The 16,628-nt window shown below is 58.2% G+C and overlaps 2 protein-coding genes and 1 long non-coding RNA gene across 3 annotated transcripts; 1 reads left to right on the top strand and 2 right to left on the bottom strand.

Annotated features, from left to right (window-relative positions):
* Positions 1–185: 185 nt before the first annotated feature.
* Positions 186–3,237, bottom strand: LOC111762197 (uncharacterized). The gene is made up of 2 exons (XR_009182476.2): positions 3,100–3,237; positions 186–356 (listed from the first exon to the last, which is right to left on the bottom strand). It is a non-coding gene; the product is annotated as an uncharacterized lncRNA (long non-coding RNA).
* PLEKHH3 (pleckstrin homology, MyTH4 and FERM domain containing H3) lies at positions 1,769–10,272 on the top strand. The gene is given in 14 exon segments (XM_004484606.5): positions 1,769–2,405; positions 4,357–4,412; positions 4,766–4,845; positions 4,954–5,145; positions 5,233–5,390; positions 5,501–5,621; positions 6,421–6,727; positions 7,191–7,398; positions 7,619–7,755; positions 8,071–8,203; positions 8,350–8,808; positions 9,131–9,265; positions 9,267–9,323; positions 9,888–10,272. Coding segments are annotated over 14 exon segments (2,382 nt in total). The 5' UTR covers positions 1,769–2,243; the 3' UTR covers positions 10,065–10,272.
* TUBG2 (tubulin gamma 2) lies at positions 10,203–16,123 on the bottom strand. The gene is made up of 11 exons (XM_004484604.5): positions 15,691–16,123; positions 15,296–15,408; positions 14,932–15,099; positions 14,022–14,090; positions 13,690–13,769; positions 13,159–13,285; positions 12,707–12,793; positions 12,443–12,592; positions 11,920–12,072; positions 11,676–11,837; positions 10,203–11,555 (listed from the first exon to the last, which is right to left on the bottom strand). The coding sequence occupies exons 1-11, from the start codon at positions 15,737–15,739 to the stop codon at positions 11,358–11,360; spliced, it is 1,356 nt and encodes a 451-aa protein (XP_004484661.1). The 5' UTR covers positions 15,740–16,123; the 3' UTR covers positions 10,203–11,357.
* Between the last annotated feature and the right edge of the window lie 505 nt (positions 16,124–16,628).

Genomic DNA, 16,628 nt, shown 5'->3' with positions numbered 1-16,628 from the left:
AGGAAGTACCAAGTTCCCTGTCTCTGGAATGTTCGGGCTGTGGCTGTGGAGGGCTGTGTATTGTCTGTGCCCCTGGGTGAGGGTAGGGGCAAGGGCCGGGATATTCTTGCTTTGGGCAGGCGTTGGGATTGGATTACCACTTTATAGTCCCTTCTAAGGTTCTATGACGATAAGAAAAAAAGTAATTTTAAAAGGTGAGCCAGAGTTTTTCACTTTGGATAAAAACAAAGACAGGGAGGGAATTGCAATTTGCAGCTCTCCAATGAGCCATTATCAACGGGCATGGTAGGGCTGGACTGGAGGACTTGCTGTTCTTCTTACTCCCTGGGGAGGAGATCCGAGGAAATGCACTGAGCCTGCAGGAAAGAGGGAAGTCAGACATCAGCAAGAACCTCTCTGCAGGTTAAGGGCCTGGGATTCAGACCCAGAGGAAAGCAAATAGTTGCGGCGTCTCTATTCCTAGGAAATCGCAGTGCAGGGCACTATCGCCTGGGGCGACGGCGTGGCCCGGAAGGCCTCTGGAGAAGGTCTCATTGATTCCTGGTCTTTGTTTTACACTGTCTCGACCCGCAGAAGCGTGTTCACGTGCGTGCAACAACCCTGGCAGTTTAATATCCGGTCAGCAAAGCTGTCCTGGCCGTTCTAGCCCGGAGTCTGGGGACCCAGGGCGAATGGGGCGTGGCGTGGCGAAGAGGTCTCTAGGGAGGCGGTGGCCTGACGTCCCCGCCCTGTGCCGCCCCGCCCAGCCCGGGCTAGCCTTCCTCCCCAGAGCCTCCAGCAGCTGGGATCACGAGTCACGGCCTTCAGGGGCCAGGATCTCGTGAAGGCAGGGAGACCGCGCTGATCCTCAAAGGGTCCAGCACCCCAGCCACGGAGGGCCGACCTGGAATCCTCCACCGGAGACCGCGGGATTCGCCGCTGAGTCAGCAAGGCGCGCGCCCGCGGTCGCCTCGGCCCCGCCCCGCTCCCGGCCCCGCCCCGCCCGCCAGGCGCCTCGGTTAACCCCTTCCTTTCCAGAACCGCAGAGTGGCCCCGAGAGGCCTCTACTCTATTTAGTCGACCAGCACCTAGGATCCCGAGACACTCTATCCACCTGCGTTCAGTGAGCTATGCACCGTAGACCCGAGTTTATTTCCGGCCTAGCTCTGAGTCTTCCCGGAGTCCCTGCCTCAGTTCTTCCACCTCAAAAGGAAGTGACTCAGATCAAGAACTGGACTTCTTCACCCCCGGGACGGACGGACACCTCTGGAACTGTATCAGGGTGCAAGTCGACACCCTCTTGGTAGCTAAATCTTTCTCCTTTTTCAGGACCCCTGAGACGAGACAGGGGTTCAGAGGGCCGCAGCTGCACCTTCCTCGACGTTTACTTCTGCACCCTTCGTTCTCCGGAGCGCCCTTCTCACCAATTTATCTAATTGGTGAGCCAAGAGTTAAAAGCCTGGCCAGCTTGAAGGCGGGGCTTCCGTGACGTCACTAGACCCCGCGTCCGACCTCAGGGCCTGGGTGCGTGGCTACCGTCGCCCCGCCTCCTCCCTCCTTTTCCCCGGCTCCTCCCCGCTGTCACCCAGCCAGCGGCACATGATGCAACCCGCCGCCACTTCAGCCGTCCGATTGGTGGCCGCGCCGGCGCCAGGCACAGAGATTGGATAGAGGAGACTGTGACGAAACCTGGACCCTGCCCTGTAAAAAAGGGAGGAGAGCGGGAGGTGGGAGGGGGGGAGCCGGCGGGAGGGAGGGAGTTGGGGAGGCGGGGTCCCGCGCGCTGCGCCTCGCGCCCCCAGCGCGCCAGTCCCCGGGGCTGCAGGGAGCGCCAGCGCGCGCCGCCCGGGCCCCGGCCTCCGGACGCCCACACCGGACACGACCCTCCCTGAAGCTTGGACAATTGCCCACCTCGGACACTGCACCGGACACTGCCCCCCCACAGGGCTGGACACTACAACGGACACTACTTCCCAGCTCCGGACATTGCTCCCTCCTCCTCCCCTCCACCCCCCCCTCCCGGCCCTGGGCGCTCTTCCCCCTCCCCCCTCCGGGGGGCCCCAGACATTGAGCCCCAGCAGGCTCTAGCCAGCGTCCCCTTGCACCCCAGCGCAGGGCACTGCCCCCTCCCTGTTCTCCTTCTCCCTCCTCTTCCAGCCTCCCCTCCCCCCCCACCCTGCCAGGGTCGGAGCCCTGCAGTTTCTCCGACCCCCTGCTGCTCCGCGGAGGCTGCCCGCGCCCCCATCCCCCGGCTGCCCGCCCGGATGCCTCTCCCCGGGGGATTATGGTGGCTCCTCTGCTGCCGTCGAGGCTTCACTCTTCTGCACCGGGACTTCGGGGACGGCGAGCTTAGCGGGGACGGGGACGAGGACGAGGACGAGGAGACCTTTGAGCTACGGACTTCGAGTCCAGAGGGCGGCGGGAGGGTAAGTCCCGGGGGGCTCGCAGCCTCGTCTTGATCCCTCTCACCCCAACGGGCCATCACGCCTGCTCCCGCTCCAGATTCGAGGAGAACGCCGCGCTTTTGGCGGACTGGGAACCTGGGGGGCGGGAGTTGGCTTGGGGGCCAGAAGCCCTGCTCGGGATGTGCCTGTGGGCCTCGCGCCGCTCACTGGGCGCTGTCCACCTGCTGGGGCCCTTAGGCAAGAGAGGCGTCGTTCGTGGCGCGACCTGGCCCTGCCTCTCCCTTCTCCGCCGGGTCTGCGTCTCATCCCGTCTCCTTCCGCCTCCGCCAGCGCCGAGGAATGTGGCGAGGCCGGCTGGGCGGCTCGGACTCCGGGGTCCGCTCAGCTCCCAGTTCGTGAGCACTGGGGCCAGATGCAGAAGCTCCCGCAGTGGGGACCTCGGCGAGGGGGGAAAAGGTCTCCTAGGATTGGGGTCCCTGGCAGGGGTTCCACGGAGAGGGAGCTGCGGGCCACGGCTCTTCGAGGGCCCCTCCTCATTACCCTGCCACTCGGAACAGAACACTCGGCCCTCCCTGGTGAGGCTCCTGGGGGAATCCTTGAGGGAATGGCGAGGGACACTCGACTCCCGGGTTTGTCGAATCTCCTCGTGGGAAAACTGAGGCACGATTGGTGTGGGAGATCTCTAGCCCCTGAGTCCCCCCCCCCCCCCCCATACCTCTGCACACCGGTGGCCAGACTCCTGTGTCCTGTGGCCCAGGCCAGGCTCCCATCCCCCGCTCAGGGGTCCCCGGCAGGCCCGGTGGCTCAATGCCCGGGTGGGGCGGGCTGCTGTCTCCGGAGCAGGCGCCAGCACCTGGCGGAGGCGGAGGGCGGATAAATATAGAGGGGGGAGAGGGAGGGAACCCGGGGACTGCGATTAGGAGAGCTGTTCTGAGAGGGCGGTCAGTACCTGCCCCTGTAGCCCTGTGGTTGACAGCCCTGCTCAAAACCTCCAGAAAATGGGTGGATCTGCACTGTAAGAAGGAACAGGACCTGGGCATTCCCAAGGTTCCAGCCTGGGCAGGGTCAGCTCTGTCAACCACGCCATTGCCTCCCTCATGCTCCACCTCCACCACTACCCCTCCCTGGAGCTTGGGGACAGGTGTCCCTGGCCCCTTTCCCCCACCTCCCCCCTCTGGCTCTAGCAGTCTGGGTGCAATGGGATGGTGGCACAGTTCCTGCCTGGCCTGGCTCCTGGGTGAGTTTGGGGCCTCTTTCAGACCCCAGTCTAGGATTGAAGTTGCAGGGCCATGGGGGGTGGGTGGAGGGTGGACAAAATCCAGACTACACTTTGCCTGGAACATGCCAGTCCTCAGCCTGGTCTGCCCTTCCTGAGCCCCAGCCGAGGGGCAGGGTCTTGGCTCACCGCTGAGCCTCAGGGGCATCTGTGGAGGGCATACGAAACTCTTGGAGAAAAAAATACCTTTCCTTCCCTTACCTTTGCGCTGCCCCTTGCCCTTGGCAGCAAGCGGGAATGAGCTGGAAAGGAAAAATGAAGAGGACGGGGTGACTCGGAGCCTGCTGGGAAAGAAAGGACTTTGTCCAACTTTCCTGTTTTCTAGATGGGGAAACTGAGACCCCAAAATAGGAAGGGACTTGCCCACGGTTCCACAGAGAGTTAGTGGCTGGCCGGGTACTAGACCCACCTCTCCAGACTTCTGCCCAGTGCTTTTATCCACCCTACCCTACCCTACCGCTGATTGCATCTTCAAGTATAATGGAGGTAAGGTGCTGGCCTTAGCTTCTTGGCTGGACCTGTTCTGTAGACCTTGTGGACAGGGGAGGGGCCAGAGGCTCTAACTCGCTCTGCCGCAGCCACGACCCTGCTCCTTGATGCCTGAATCCCCTGAGACGCTCTGTCTTGGAGCCAGAAGCCACAAGCATGGCGTGGGGAGGGCTCTGACCCTGAGTACCTCCCTGCCTGTTTCTCCAGGGCCCCCTGGAAGTGACACTGACTCAGCCGGTGAGGGGAGGACCAGTCTCCAACAGGTGAGTCCCCACCACCGCCCCCACGGTCTGGAGACCCCAGCCAGTTCTCGCGACCCCCATCCTCTCAGTCTTCCCTCCCACGGTTGTGCAATAAGGGAGAGGCCCTGTGCCGGACGCTGTGGTTTGGCCGGGGTCCCTGGGGGCGGTCCAGCCGGGGGCGCTGGGAGAAAGGGGGGGTCCGGGCTATTTCTGGTGCGAGGTCAGAGCAGCTCGGCGGTTCCCACAGCCTGGGGGAGGGGTGACCAGCTCTGGAGCCAGGACCCTCAAGGTCTGGGGACCCTCTAGTAAGGCGCCCCCTCAAGGTGGGGTGGGGGCCCAGCAGCCTTGCCCAACCCTCCCTTTCCCTGGCCCAGGCTGCAGAGTTTTGAGGAGACCCGGAGCCTCATCCCCGAGAAGGGGCCGCGGGAAGACGATCCGGACATCGTCGTGAAAGGTGGGACCCCCGTGCAGTCTGGAGATCCCCAATCCTAGCCCTCGGGGGGATTACGTCTCCTCTTGCTGATTCCTCCTCCGTCCTTCTACTCCTCCCTCCTCCCCCCAGGTTGGTTGTACCGCGAGCCCCGAGGAGGAGGGGCGCGGCCCTGGTTGTCCCCGCGCCGGGCCTGGTTCGTGCTCACCCGGGACTCCCTGGACCAGTTCAGCAGCAGCGGGCACGGGGCGCGGCGGCTCGGGAGCCTGGTGCTCACTAGCCTGTGCTCAGTGACCGGCCCGGAGCGCAGGCCCAAGGAGACTGGTGAGACCCAGTGGTGACTCTCCTACCTCCCTTGGGCAGTGACCCCAGCCAGCCCTGGTGGCCATCCACGGTCTCTCTTCTCCCCAGGTCTGTGGTCAGTGACAGTGTCTGGCCGGAAGCACAGCGTCCGCCTCTGCTCGCCCCGCCAGGCAGAGGCAGAGCGCTGGGGGGTGGCGCTGCGTGAAGTGATTGCAGCAAAGGCACCATTGGAGACCCCCACCCAGCTGCTGCTCAGGGACATTCAGGTGCGAGAGAAGGGAGTTCAGTGAGAGCAAGGAGGGTGGTGGACCCAGAAGCTGCCTGGATCTTGTGGAACCATCTTTCTCTTCAAGTGACCCTCTCATTGCGTGTCTAGGAGAGTTGCCGAGACCCGGAGGCAGTGGCCCTCATTTACCGCCGGAATCCGATTCTGAGGCACACAAGCGGAGCCTTGTATGCCCCACTCCTGCCCCTACCTTACGGAGTGGGCGCCCCAGGTGAGTGCTCCCGTGGCCCAAGTTCCCAGGTCTGGATGGGGTGGATCAGAGATAAGAATCTGAATGTCTCACCTGGCAGAGACCTTGGCGTTCTCAGGGGGCCTCCCCAGCCCCTCACTTTTCCATGGATGAAGGCGAAACCCAAAGTTGGCAAGACTGATACCCAAGGAAGGATTGCCAGCACAGAAGAAAGGGTCCCCTTTGGCCATGTTCCCTACGGGTCTCATTCTGACCACAGATGTTCCTTCATGAGTTTTACACTCTCTTCCACTCTTTTCATCATATTCTTAAGACCATGCCATATTACCTTTACATGTGGTGGGAAAGCCACCAATTTGGGAGAAAATGCTGGAAGAGCAGCTGCCCTCATCCAGCTTATACTTCTCTGCAAGAGAGGACAGTGACTTTCCCAAGTCCTACAACTAGAGTGTTAAGGGGAGCTGGAAGGAGAACCCTGGCTTTCTGATTCCCAGTCTCACCTGTTTCCTGGCCCTTGGTCATGGCCCTCAGTATCTGGGGTTTGAATCTCTGTCCCTTTGTCTATTCCTCTACTGTACTAACCCAAAGTTCAGACTTAGCAGCATCCAACAGCAGGGATTCCTGGGAGGCTGGGGTTGAGTTTGGCACTGTTGGGGACCATTGCTTTCCCTTCACTCTGTCTGTCATTCATACCCTCCTCACCTCACCACCCCTTGTCCCCTTATACTCCCTCTGACCTTCCTCTGGTTCATGCCTTCCTCCCAGGGCCCAACTCTCTTTCCTCCCTCCAAACCGTCCCTCCTCCCCCACCCTCCCACAGGTCCTGGCTACTCATCCTTGCGGGAGGAGGCAGTGAGGCTATTCCTGGCGCTGCAGGCCCTGGAGGGGGCACGGCGCCCCGAGCCCCTGATGCAGGGTGTGCTCCAGACCTGCCGGGACCTGCCTGCACTCAGGGACGAACTCTTCCTGCAGCTGGCTAAGCAGACTTCAGGCCCCGCGGGCCCCCCAGGGCCCCCTGCTACCCAAGACCCTGCAGCCCTGCGGTACTGGCAGCTCCTCACCTGCATGAGCTGCACTTTCCGACCTGGGGGAGCCGTTAGGGGCCACCTCCTGGGGCATCTGGAGAGGTGAGAAGGGCAGGCCCCAAGAAGGCAGGGCCCCTGCTAGCATATATAGCACCTTTATGGGGATTATGAGGTGGTATCCCATTTGTGGGCAGAAGCATTAGAAAATGGCGCCCCCTTTGGGCAGAGGAGTTATAAAATAGCCTTCTTTTCCTTGGGGCTGATTCAGGCGCCAGGATTTTTAGGTTGGAAAGCTGGAATTTGGATTTTAGCCTGAAGGTGGATCACAGGACACTTTTGGAAGTGGAAGGGGACTGTTGGGAGAGAGCTGCCAGGGGACTTAAAATGTAATTCAGCTTTGTACAGTGACAGGGACAGATTTAGAGGAGCTGGCCACTGCTTCCAAGGAGCTTAGAGTTGGAAGGAAGAACTCGAGGAGATGAAAGAAACTATAATACAAGAAGTCGGGAGGGAGGCGAGAAGGGAAACCCTGCGAGCACCGATCCATGGATAACCCCTCTCCCAGGACCGAGCAGGCGCTGCCGGACTCGGAGCTGGCTGAGTATGCGCGCTTCATCCGAAGAGCGCTGGGCCGGACACGAGGCCGAGAGCTGGTGCCGTCGCTGGCGGAGATTTCCGCGCTGAGCCGGCGGCAAGAGCTTTTGTGCACGGTGCACTGTCCCGGGGCTGGCACCTGCCCGGTGGCCATCGACTCCCACACAACGGCGGGGGAGGTGAGGTCAGAGGGAGGTCCTGGTACCTTCAACCCCGCCCCCCTCCAGCTTCCCATGCCCGGCTCTTCCAGTGCCTGAGTCCCCGGTTCGTCAGTGGCTCAAATTCATCTTTTGGGTAAAGGGGGGAAGGTGGAGGAACTAAGAGACCTGAAAGACCTCCCCAATAGGATCGGCCCCTCCCTGCGCGGCCTGATTTCCCCCTCCCCCGCCTTCCCTGCAGGTGGCGCGCGAGCTGGTGGCTCGGCTGGGCTTGGCCCGGAGCCGCCATGCGTTCGCGCTGTACGAGCAACGAGGGGCCCAGGAGCGAGCCCTGGCTGGGGGGACCCTCGTGGCCGACGTGCTCACCAGGTTTGAGAAGTAATTGTCCAGCCCCAGCCCTGCTCTCCGTTAGCTTTTTGTCTCTCTGCTTCGGACAATCATTAAAGAAACGTTTATCGCGCGCTTACTGCGTTCCCTGCCCAGTGAGGCTTGCGAGGGTCGCAGACCTGCCCCCGCCTGCGGGGGGTTACTGTCTGCTTTAAAGCCTGACTGGACCCAGGCGGTGGGAGGCTCCAGCCCCCAAAATCTGGAAGTCTGGCCCCAGCCCAGATTGGTCCCGTCCTTTTCCCACACGGCTCACGTGCCTTGGGGAGCCTAGCTTTGCCGTCGCATCGCCTCCTTTTCTTTCTGAAGTTTGACCGCCGAGGAAGCAGGGTTGGAGGACTTGCTGGACTCGGGCTGGAGACTATGTCTGCGTCTTCACGGACCTCTACACCCTGAGGGGTTGTCCCCAGAGGGTCACGAACTGCCTTTCCTCTTTGAACAAGTGAGGATCTCGGATATTCACGCCCCGACTCTATGAACACCACCCTTTCTAGGCCACCTCATTTAATTGTCATGGCAACCTTGAGGGGGGCTTCCCTTGAACCCAGGCCTCCTCAAATTCCACGTCCCGGGTGTTTTCCCTCGTAGGCTCACGCTCTGCTGCTGCGTGGCCGGCCACCCCCGCCAGACGACACGCTGCGCGCCCTGGCGGCGCTGCGCCTGCAGAGCCTGCACCGGGACTTCTCCCCGCTGGCGCCGCTGCCTCGCCTGGACCGCCTGCTGCCGGCCCCCGCCCCGCCGTGGGAGGAGCCGCCCCGCACGGCCCCCAGGCCGCCCCACTCCGCCGCCCTGCTGGCCGGGGCCTTCTGGAGCCCAGGCCTGGCAAAGAGGCGGGCGGAGCGGGCCCGGCGCGGCGGGGCCTGCCGCACGGCGGAAAACGGAGCCCGCGACGGAGGCGGCGGCGCCAGCACAGCCACTGCTGTGCTAGGCGGCTGGAAGCGGCTGCGGGGCATGGGCCGAGCTGAAGCCATGGCCGCCTACCTGGCTCTGGCGGCGCAGTGTCCGGGGTTCGGCGCTGCTCGGTATGACGTTCTGGAGCTGAGCACGGTGAGGGGGAGAAGGGAGAAGGGGACTCTGGCGGCCCAAGCCCCACACTTTTCTCCAGAACCACAGGGCCCTGCTATGGGTCATTTCACTTCACACTATGGGGACCCCAGCACCATTGCCCATCTCAAACCTCAGGAAGAACTGCCCCTGGGGCCCTCACCTATCTGGAGCCTTAGCCCCCTCCAGACATGCCTGGTGGGTTATAGGGAGGATGGGGAAATTTCTTGCTCACCGCCACAGTTCTCTCCAACCACCACCAAAAAAATTGAAAAGTGCTGCAGGGCTCCCTCCTTCCACCCTGACTCTGCCTGTCTGTCTGCAGGACCCTGGTGGGGGTGCTCCACAGAAACTATGCCTGGGCCTGGGAGCCAAGGCCATGTCCCTCTCCAGACCGGGTGAGACAGAGCCTATCCACAGTGTCAGTTATGGCCATGTGGCCGCCTGCCAGCTAATGGGCCCCCCACCTCCTGGCTCTGAAGGTGGGAGAGAGCCAGCTTCTCTTGCAGAGCCCCCAGGTGAGTGGGAAGAAGGGTTGTAGAAGGAGAAGGGGAGGGGAGGTCAAGAAACATTTACTGAACATCTAGCATGGTCATGTACAGCTCTAAACACTGGGTGATCACAGACAAACTCAAGGAGCTTACATAAGAGTGTAGGAGTCCGACAATAAACAAGGAATCAAAGATTATTTAGAGAGTGGTAATGCTACAAAGGACAGAGTAACAAAAGGAAGTAGCTGGAAAGGGCCATAGCATTAGGTAGGATGGCCAGGGGAGGATTCTCAAAGGAGGTGACATTTTTAAGCTAGCACGGGAAGATCTGGGGGAACAGCATTCCAGATAGACAGAACTGCCAGCACAGAGGCCCCTAGATGGCAATAAACCTGGCATGCTAGAGGAGCAGAAAGAAGGCCAGTGCAACTGACACAGAGTAAGTGAGGGAGTAGAGATAGGAGGAAAGGTCACAGAGACCAGATCATGTAGAGCCCTGGTAAGGAAGCTGGAGCTCCAGAGTCTGGGTGGAGGGTGAGACAAGGAGAGCCTGGTGGCCTCTAATGCCCTCTGCCCTCTGCCCTCTCTTAGGTGGAAGAGATCATGCAGCTGGTGAACGCCTACTTGGCCAACCCCTCCCCTGCGGGGCCCTGTGGCAGCCCTTCTCCTCCATGCCAATACCTGCCAGACACCTCCCCTTCCAGCCAGCACCCGGGCCTGGATGAGCCCCAGGGACAGTCTGGCAGTATGGGGCAGCTGCAGGACTGATCTTGCCAAGAGGTCACGACCTCCCTCCTGTCTCCAGCTTGGGCCTGGACTACTTGGAGATTTGAGGGAACCATAGACCCTTTTGGCCCTGCAGGGACAGGGCACCCCACACCCAAGGGCTTCAATGGTTGTGGACAATTTTCTAGTTTGTTTCTTAATTTATTTGTAGAAGAGAAGCAAAAAAAAAAAAAATCCTTATTTACACAAATTCTTCCTGTTGGAGTGTTGTCAGTGGACAAGTTGGAACCCCACAGTTCAGAACCCTGCCTCTGTGACCGCCCACACTCTGGGCTTTTATCAGGCACAGGGAAGTCTGGACACCACAGGGCTCCACCCTCCTTGACCTTCTGGAATTAACCTCTACATGGCCAATATGCTGCTATATGGTGGTAAGTGGAGCAGGCAAAAGGGCAGCTTTGAAAGCTGGCAATTACTCACCCTCCCTTCTCCACTGGGTATTGTGGGGGTGGCCTCCTGGCATCCCTGAAGCCAGAGGGCAGTGAGTCATCAGGTCTGGCACTGCCCAGTTCCTACCCCAGTGTCCAGCCTTCTGGGCCCCAGTCAGGTCCATCTTTTGTGTGCCTACTGCTTCAAGCCTGGGATGCAGGATACAGACCCAAGAGCTTCTCTGGCACAGAAAAGGTGCTTCTCAGATTGGGCTTAACCCTCCTCCTGAGTTCTGTTCCTGCTTATCAGGTTGGATTGAACTGGGTTGAGTTCCTGGGGTTCTGACAGCTCTGGGCTTTCCTGAAGTGCTCAGAATGCTTTGGACCTTCCTTAAATAGCCCCTGCATCCTCTGCATAGAGTGGAGAAGGCTGGGGCTACACTGCTCCACCCTGGAGCAGGAGCTTAGGCACCGAGGAGACAGCAGACCTCAGTAACCCTCTGTAACCTTGGATGGGACTGACCCAGCAAAACAGCCTGGTGCACTACAATGAGATGACAATGGAAACAGTGGACACACCAAGACTGAGATTAAGTTGTTAAAAGTTAGAACAGGTAAAGTCTACTCTGCTATCACATGCCGTAAAATTGGGAGGGAACCTGGAGATCCCATCATGGTCCTTGTATTCACAGACTAAGCTCTGGCTATATGCAAAACCAGGGCTGTATGACTTCATTGGAGCTAAACAAGTGTATCAAGGCTGAGGACATGGAGGGAGAAGGAAGCAGGGTCAGTTCCTAGGCTGGCAATTAACCTAGAAAGGTTGTTGGTGAGAGGAAAGTGGGTCAGAGGAACCAACATGGTGGAGCCATCATTACTGTCCCCAAGGCAGTGGTGGGGAGGAATGTCACTGCTCCTGGGTGCCCCAGGAGATATAGTCAGGCCGTGTGGCTGCATGATACTCATCAATGAGCTCCTGTACAACCTCCCTGGACCTGTCCAGCTCATCGAAGTTTTCCTTAAAGATGTCTTCCTTGCGGAATTGCTCAAGGAAGGCCTCCCGCTTTCGGAGCTTGTCATACTGCTGGCAGGAACTTTGAAACAGCTGAAAGACATGGAAATCCCCTTCGTGGGTGCCAGGGCCAAGGATAGAGGGTTAGGGAAGGACAGGGGGAGGTGATGAAAGTGGCTACTGGAACAGACACCAAAATAAGACTAGACTCACCGAGGAGATGCTGGTGTGGTTGGCCATCATGAGCCCGCTGACCCGGTGGGCCGAGGGCAGGTAGGGAGACTTCCGCGACAGGGCCACCTGGATACTGGCTGGGCCCCACGGAATGAAGTTGGCCAACTTGCGTTCCCGGATCCTCTGCAGGCTCTTGTGCACCTGGGGAGGGCACAGGAGTGGTGGTGGTAGCCTCTCCTCTACCCCTGCGGGCCCAGGGGTAGACTGAAGGGGCCCCACCTACCTGGGTGGGGTCCACCTCTCCCTGGATGATGTTGAGGATGGCGATGTAGCAGTGGTTGGTCTGGCGATCCCGGCCTGTGGACACCATCACATTCTTGGGCTGCAGCAGCCGCCTCATGACATCTAGGACCGTGGTCTTCCTCACGCTGGCCACCTGAGGGGGGAGTGGAGAACAGGGACCAGCCAGCACTCAGGACGCAGTCCAGAGACACGGACAGAAAAGAAGAGCGGTCAGCACACGTGCCCATCAGACTCGGGGTCGTCTGGTCCCTCTGTGGGGGGTCTGTGGAGACAGGTCTACGCCGAGCATCTGCAGTAGTAGGACCAGGGATCTTAGTCCTCCTCGGTTCTTGTGCAGGAACGAGCAGCCCGTGTACAACCCACCCCGCAGGGGGCCAAAGCAGAGACAGGTGTCGAGCAAGGCAGCAGGAGAGCCACGTGCTCTGCACCAGTGCCTGAGCAAAGGACAGCTTCTGGGGCAGTGGGGAGAAGGCCGGGTCAGGGCCTGCCGGGGCTCCTCTTACCGACTGGTCTGTGGTGAGGGGGGTGTAGCCGGTCATGAGGAAGTGCAGCCGCGGCGTGGGGATGAGCGAGGCGATGAGGCCGATGAGGTCATTGTTCATGTAGCCAGGATAGCGCAGGGTGGTGGTGCTGGCCGACATGATGGTGGACACCTGGGGGCGGGGGTGGCATGTCACAGGTCTCAGCCTGGGCAGGGCCTCCCTTCCCCAGCCAGCCCTTGAGCAGGGAGGGTCCCAGTGCAGAGGGGTCCAGGAGTGGGGGCACACCAGCTGGTTGATCTGGGAGAAGGACGGGTTCTGGATGTGCAGGCGGTCTGTGGCAATCCGGTTCAGGGCCGTGTTGTCCAGCACCACCTGGGGGACAGAAGAGGTGATGGATCTGTGGGGACAGGTTGCCAGCTACCCTGACCTGGGTGATGGGGACATTCTGCAACTGCACCTAAAGCCAGCTGAGGCCAACCCTCACTCTCCTGCCAGGGACTGAACCTGCCCTATGTGCACAGGCATTCAAGGTCTCCACATCCTCTGACAACCACGGACCCATCCAAGTGGCTCTGAAGCTTAACTTCCCTTGAGCCTCACGGCAGAAAGAAACATCCAAAAGGGGCTTGCACAAGCCTGTGCCATAGGAGGGCTCAAAATGGATTTTAATTATTGTATGAAGATGAGGAAATAGGCAAGGGGCTTGGAAGTAGGGAAAGGTAGAACCTAGGGCTCACCACGCAATCTGCATTCTGGGTCAGCCTCTTGAGCGTGAGCAGCGAGTTGTAGGGCTGCACCACCACATCGCTCATCTCGTCCTGGTTGGGAAACACTGAGTACGTCTGCACCAGCTTCTTAGGGTACCTAGTGGTATTGAAAGAAGATGCTCAGGTCAACAGATTAGAGACTTGGTGAGCATAGGGCTCCCTTAACAATAATCTGGAAGCAGCTAAATCTATATGGGAAAATTGGGTGGGGTAATTGGAGTAGAAAAGGAAGACTTGAGTTTTAGAAGTCTGTAACCCCAAAGGGGGAAGGACAGAGATCTTAGGATCTAGGGTCATAACTCTAAGCCTGGTCATACTCCATGGACCTTCATCTAGGGTCCAGATTTTAGGCTTTGGTTCCAACCATTGAGAGTGTGAAAAGATTCTTGGTCTTTGTGGCTTCACTTTCCTCACTACAGAACTATCTGAAGGGCTTCCCAGACACTTAGAAGGCCAAGTTGGAAGTCCTGTCTCCTCCCAGCCCCCCAAATACAGACTTACCTGTCATTCAGTCTTTCTAAAAGGTAGGAGCCCAGGCCAGAGCCAGTCCCTCCAGCAATGGAGTGACACAGCACAAAGCCCTGCATGGGGGAAGGGCAGTCAGTATCCAGGTATCAGGAGGCAAGATTTCAAACTAGGCCATCCCCCAATTTCTTAGACCACTATCTTCTCTAGCTTCTCCCCCATCCTTCCCACCCCCCATATACATACAACTTAGAAGATGGCCCAGTGACTTCCCACTGCAAAGGGTCCTATGCCTAATAGGTGGCTTCTAAAGGATGTTACCAAGAATTCTCTATGTTGGCTCCCACTGGCTTTCCTGGGACACTCACCTCTAAACTGTCACTGCCATCTGCCTCCCGGTCTATGATGTCAAAAATGTCTTCGTGGATCTTTTCTCCCTTTAGAGACATGGGGAGGGTCAGAGTGAGACAGAACCAAAGGACAAGGACTCTTACCTCGGAATAGCCTCTCTTGATTCTCCTTAATAGTACCCAAAAGTCCTTTTCTGGAACATCATCAGTCTTTTTATTTGCATTGAGAGGCAGTATAGCAGAGTGGTTACAAGTGGGCACTCCACATTCAGACTGCCTGGGTTCACATATTAGCTCTATTTCTATTTATCTGGGTGACGATGGACAGGTTACTTAAACTCTATGCCTCTGTTTCTTCATCTGTAAAATGAAGGTGATAATATAGTTCCCTGGACTCTATCTAAAATCCTTGGGGCAAGATATCTCAGATTTTAGAAAGGAGATATGGTACATCTGATACACATTAAGCAATACCTGCAGTGGGGATCTGAGGCATGTTAATCAAATGCATTACCATTTCTGCAATGAAAAGTATGAGTATTCACAATATGTTGAATAGAATGTATAAATAACCTCTTCTCCACTGAGATTTGGGTTTGCTGCTAAATGAGTTAGACTTCCTTTGGTTTCACATTTTTGGATTCTGGAAAGGTAGATCAGAGACTGTGGATCTGTAGTACCTACCTCATAGCGTTGCTGGAAAGTTTAAATAAGTTAATATATGTAAAGCTCTTAGAATGCCTGGCACACAGCACTAGCTTAATAATATTACATAATTAACTTTAAAAAATTGAAATCCCCTCAGCCATCGTTCTCTCCCTCCAGCATTAATACACCTTAGATCTGGATCCATCTCTCTCTGGGAAGTCAGAGGGCTATCCCCACAGAAGAAGGGTGTTGTGGGCCCTCCCCAGGAATAGCAAATGACCTGGGAGAATCCGCTGGCCCAGTTGTTGCCAGCTCCTCCGCCGTGCTCAGACAGGTAGATGTTCTCGGGGTTGTAGAGCTTGGCGTAAGGGGAGTTGAGGATGGAGTGGATCACCCGGGGCTCCAGGTCCAGCAGCACGGCCCGCGGGATGTAGTGCTCATCGTCTGCCTGTCCAGGGGAGTCCAGGGGGGCCCAGTCAGCTGGCGCCTTCCCAGTGCTACACTCGCCCACACTCTGGACCCGCCCCGCACTCTCTCCTCAAGTCCTGGCCCCTCTGCCCAAGCGTGTTTCCCAGTACCAGGCCGCTGCCCTTCCCTTCAGGCCCCCTGACCCCCTGGCAGCCCTGGCCAAGTCTCTGGGGCACCTGGTAGAAAAAGACGTCCTTGCGGTCAGTGCCCTCGGTGGCGAACTCCTCCACGATGCCCTCAGGGCTGATACCATGCTCGGCGCACAGCTGTTTCCAGAACTCGAACCCAACTGGGGGAGGGGAGGAGACGCCTGGGTCTGCTAGAGCCATAATGTCTCAGGAGCCCAGGGCCGGGGTCAGAGGCTGTCACCCTCAGAGTGGGCCCAAGACGCCTGGGTCCGGGAGCCATCTGAGCCTGGGGCTGGAGGCCTACGCTCGTTCTGGGGCTCAGCTCATCATGCGCATGAGGACAGGGGTTCCTGGAAGGGAAAGGGGGATGGCAGGGTGCCAAGCACTTGGGTGGAACCCGAAGGGGCAGAACCGGAGCCTGACGGCGCCCGGCACTCGCTCACTCTGGTTGCCGCACTGGCCCAGCTGCAGGGTGATGATCTCCCGGGGCATCGCTCCTCAGACCTGGGCGCTCAGCCCCGCCGGGAGGGAGTCACAGCAGAGACGAGTGCTGGGCAGCGGGGCCCGCGGGACGTGGGCAGTGCACTCTCTCGGTCTTTTGACGCGGGTGCTCGCTCTGCGCGTGTGCAGTACGGGCCTCCTCTGGGCCCGCCGGCCTGGGAGCCGAACCTGGGCATCATTTTCTCTCACCGCCGGCACAGCTGGAATTCCGCACCTGCGCAGAGTGAGGACACACCCTTCCCGCTGCTGTCACCCTGCTCTGCGCCTGCGCATTAAGAGTCGAGGGGGCCCGCAGGGTCCAGACGCCGGTAGGAGAGAGGGGAGGGGCGGGGCCGTCCCGGGGCGGCCTCGCAGGTCCGGCCGGGTCTATGCAGCGGTCCAGGTGTATCGAGCTAGCCCGCTCCACGGGAAGCGACTCTGAGGGATCTGCTAGGTAGAGCGGCTGGATCTAATGCAATTTTCTCCTTTTAAATTTTAGTTTTATTTTATGAAGAATTTTAGACATACAAGCATGATTTTGTAACTTTACAGTTTTTATTTTAAAATTTTATATAATTGTAATTAATATTCCTGAATTGTACACTTAGAATGGCTAAACTTTTATATATATATATAAGCACAATAAATTTTTACAAAATTATATAAATGGTATATATCCTTTTACATCCTGCTTTTTTCACCCTTCATTAGGTTTTTATGATTTAGCCAGACTAGTATGTGTAGATTTATTTCACTCCTTTTAACTGCTGTATAGTATTTCATTGGATGAATAGTATTTCATTTGGATGCTTCCAAACAGGGGCAGTTAGATTGTTTCCACCACTTATTCTCTAGTAGATAGAGAAAGCATAGGACTTGTCCACTTGTGAACATGAGGGAA

The sequence above is a fragment of the Dasypus novemcinctus genome, chromosome 21 (assembly GCF_030445035.2).
Source record: "Dasypus novemcinctus isolate mDasNov1 chromosome 21, mDasNov1.1.hap2, whole genome shotgun sequence".
In the NCBI taxonomy this organism is placed as follows: Eukaryota; Metazoa; Chordata; class Mammalia; order Cingulata; family Dasypodidae; genus Dasypus; species Dasypus novemcinctus.
Note: the sequence above shows the minus strand (reverse complement) of the source record. Positions and strands in the feature narration are given on the sequence as shown.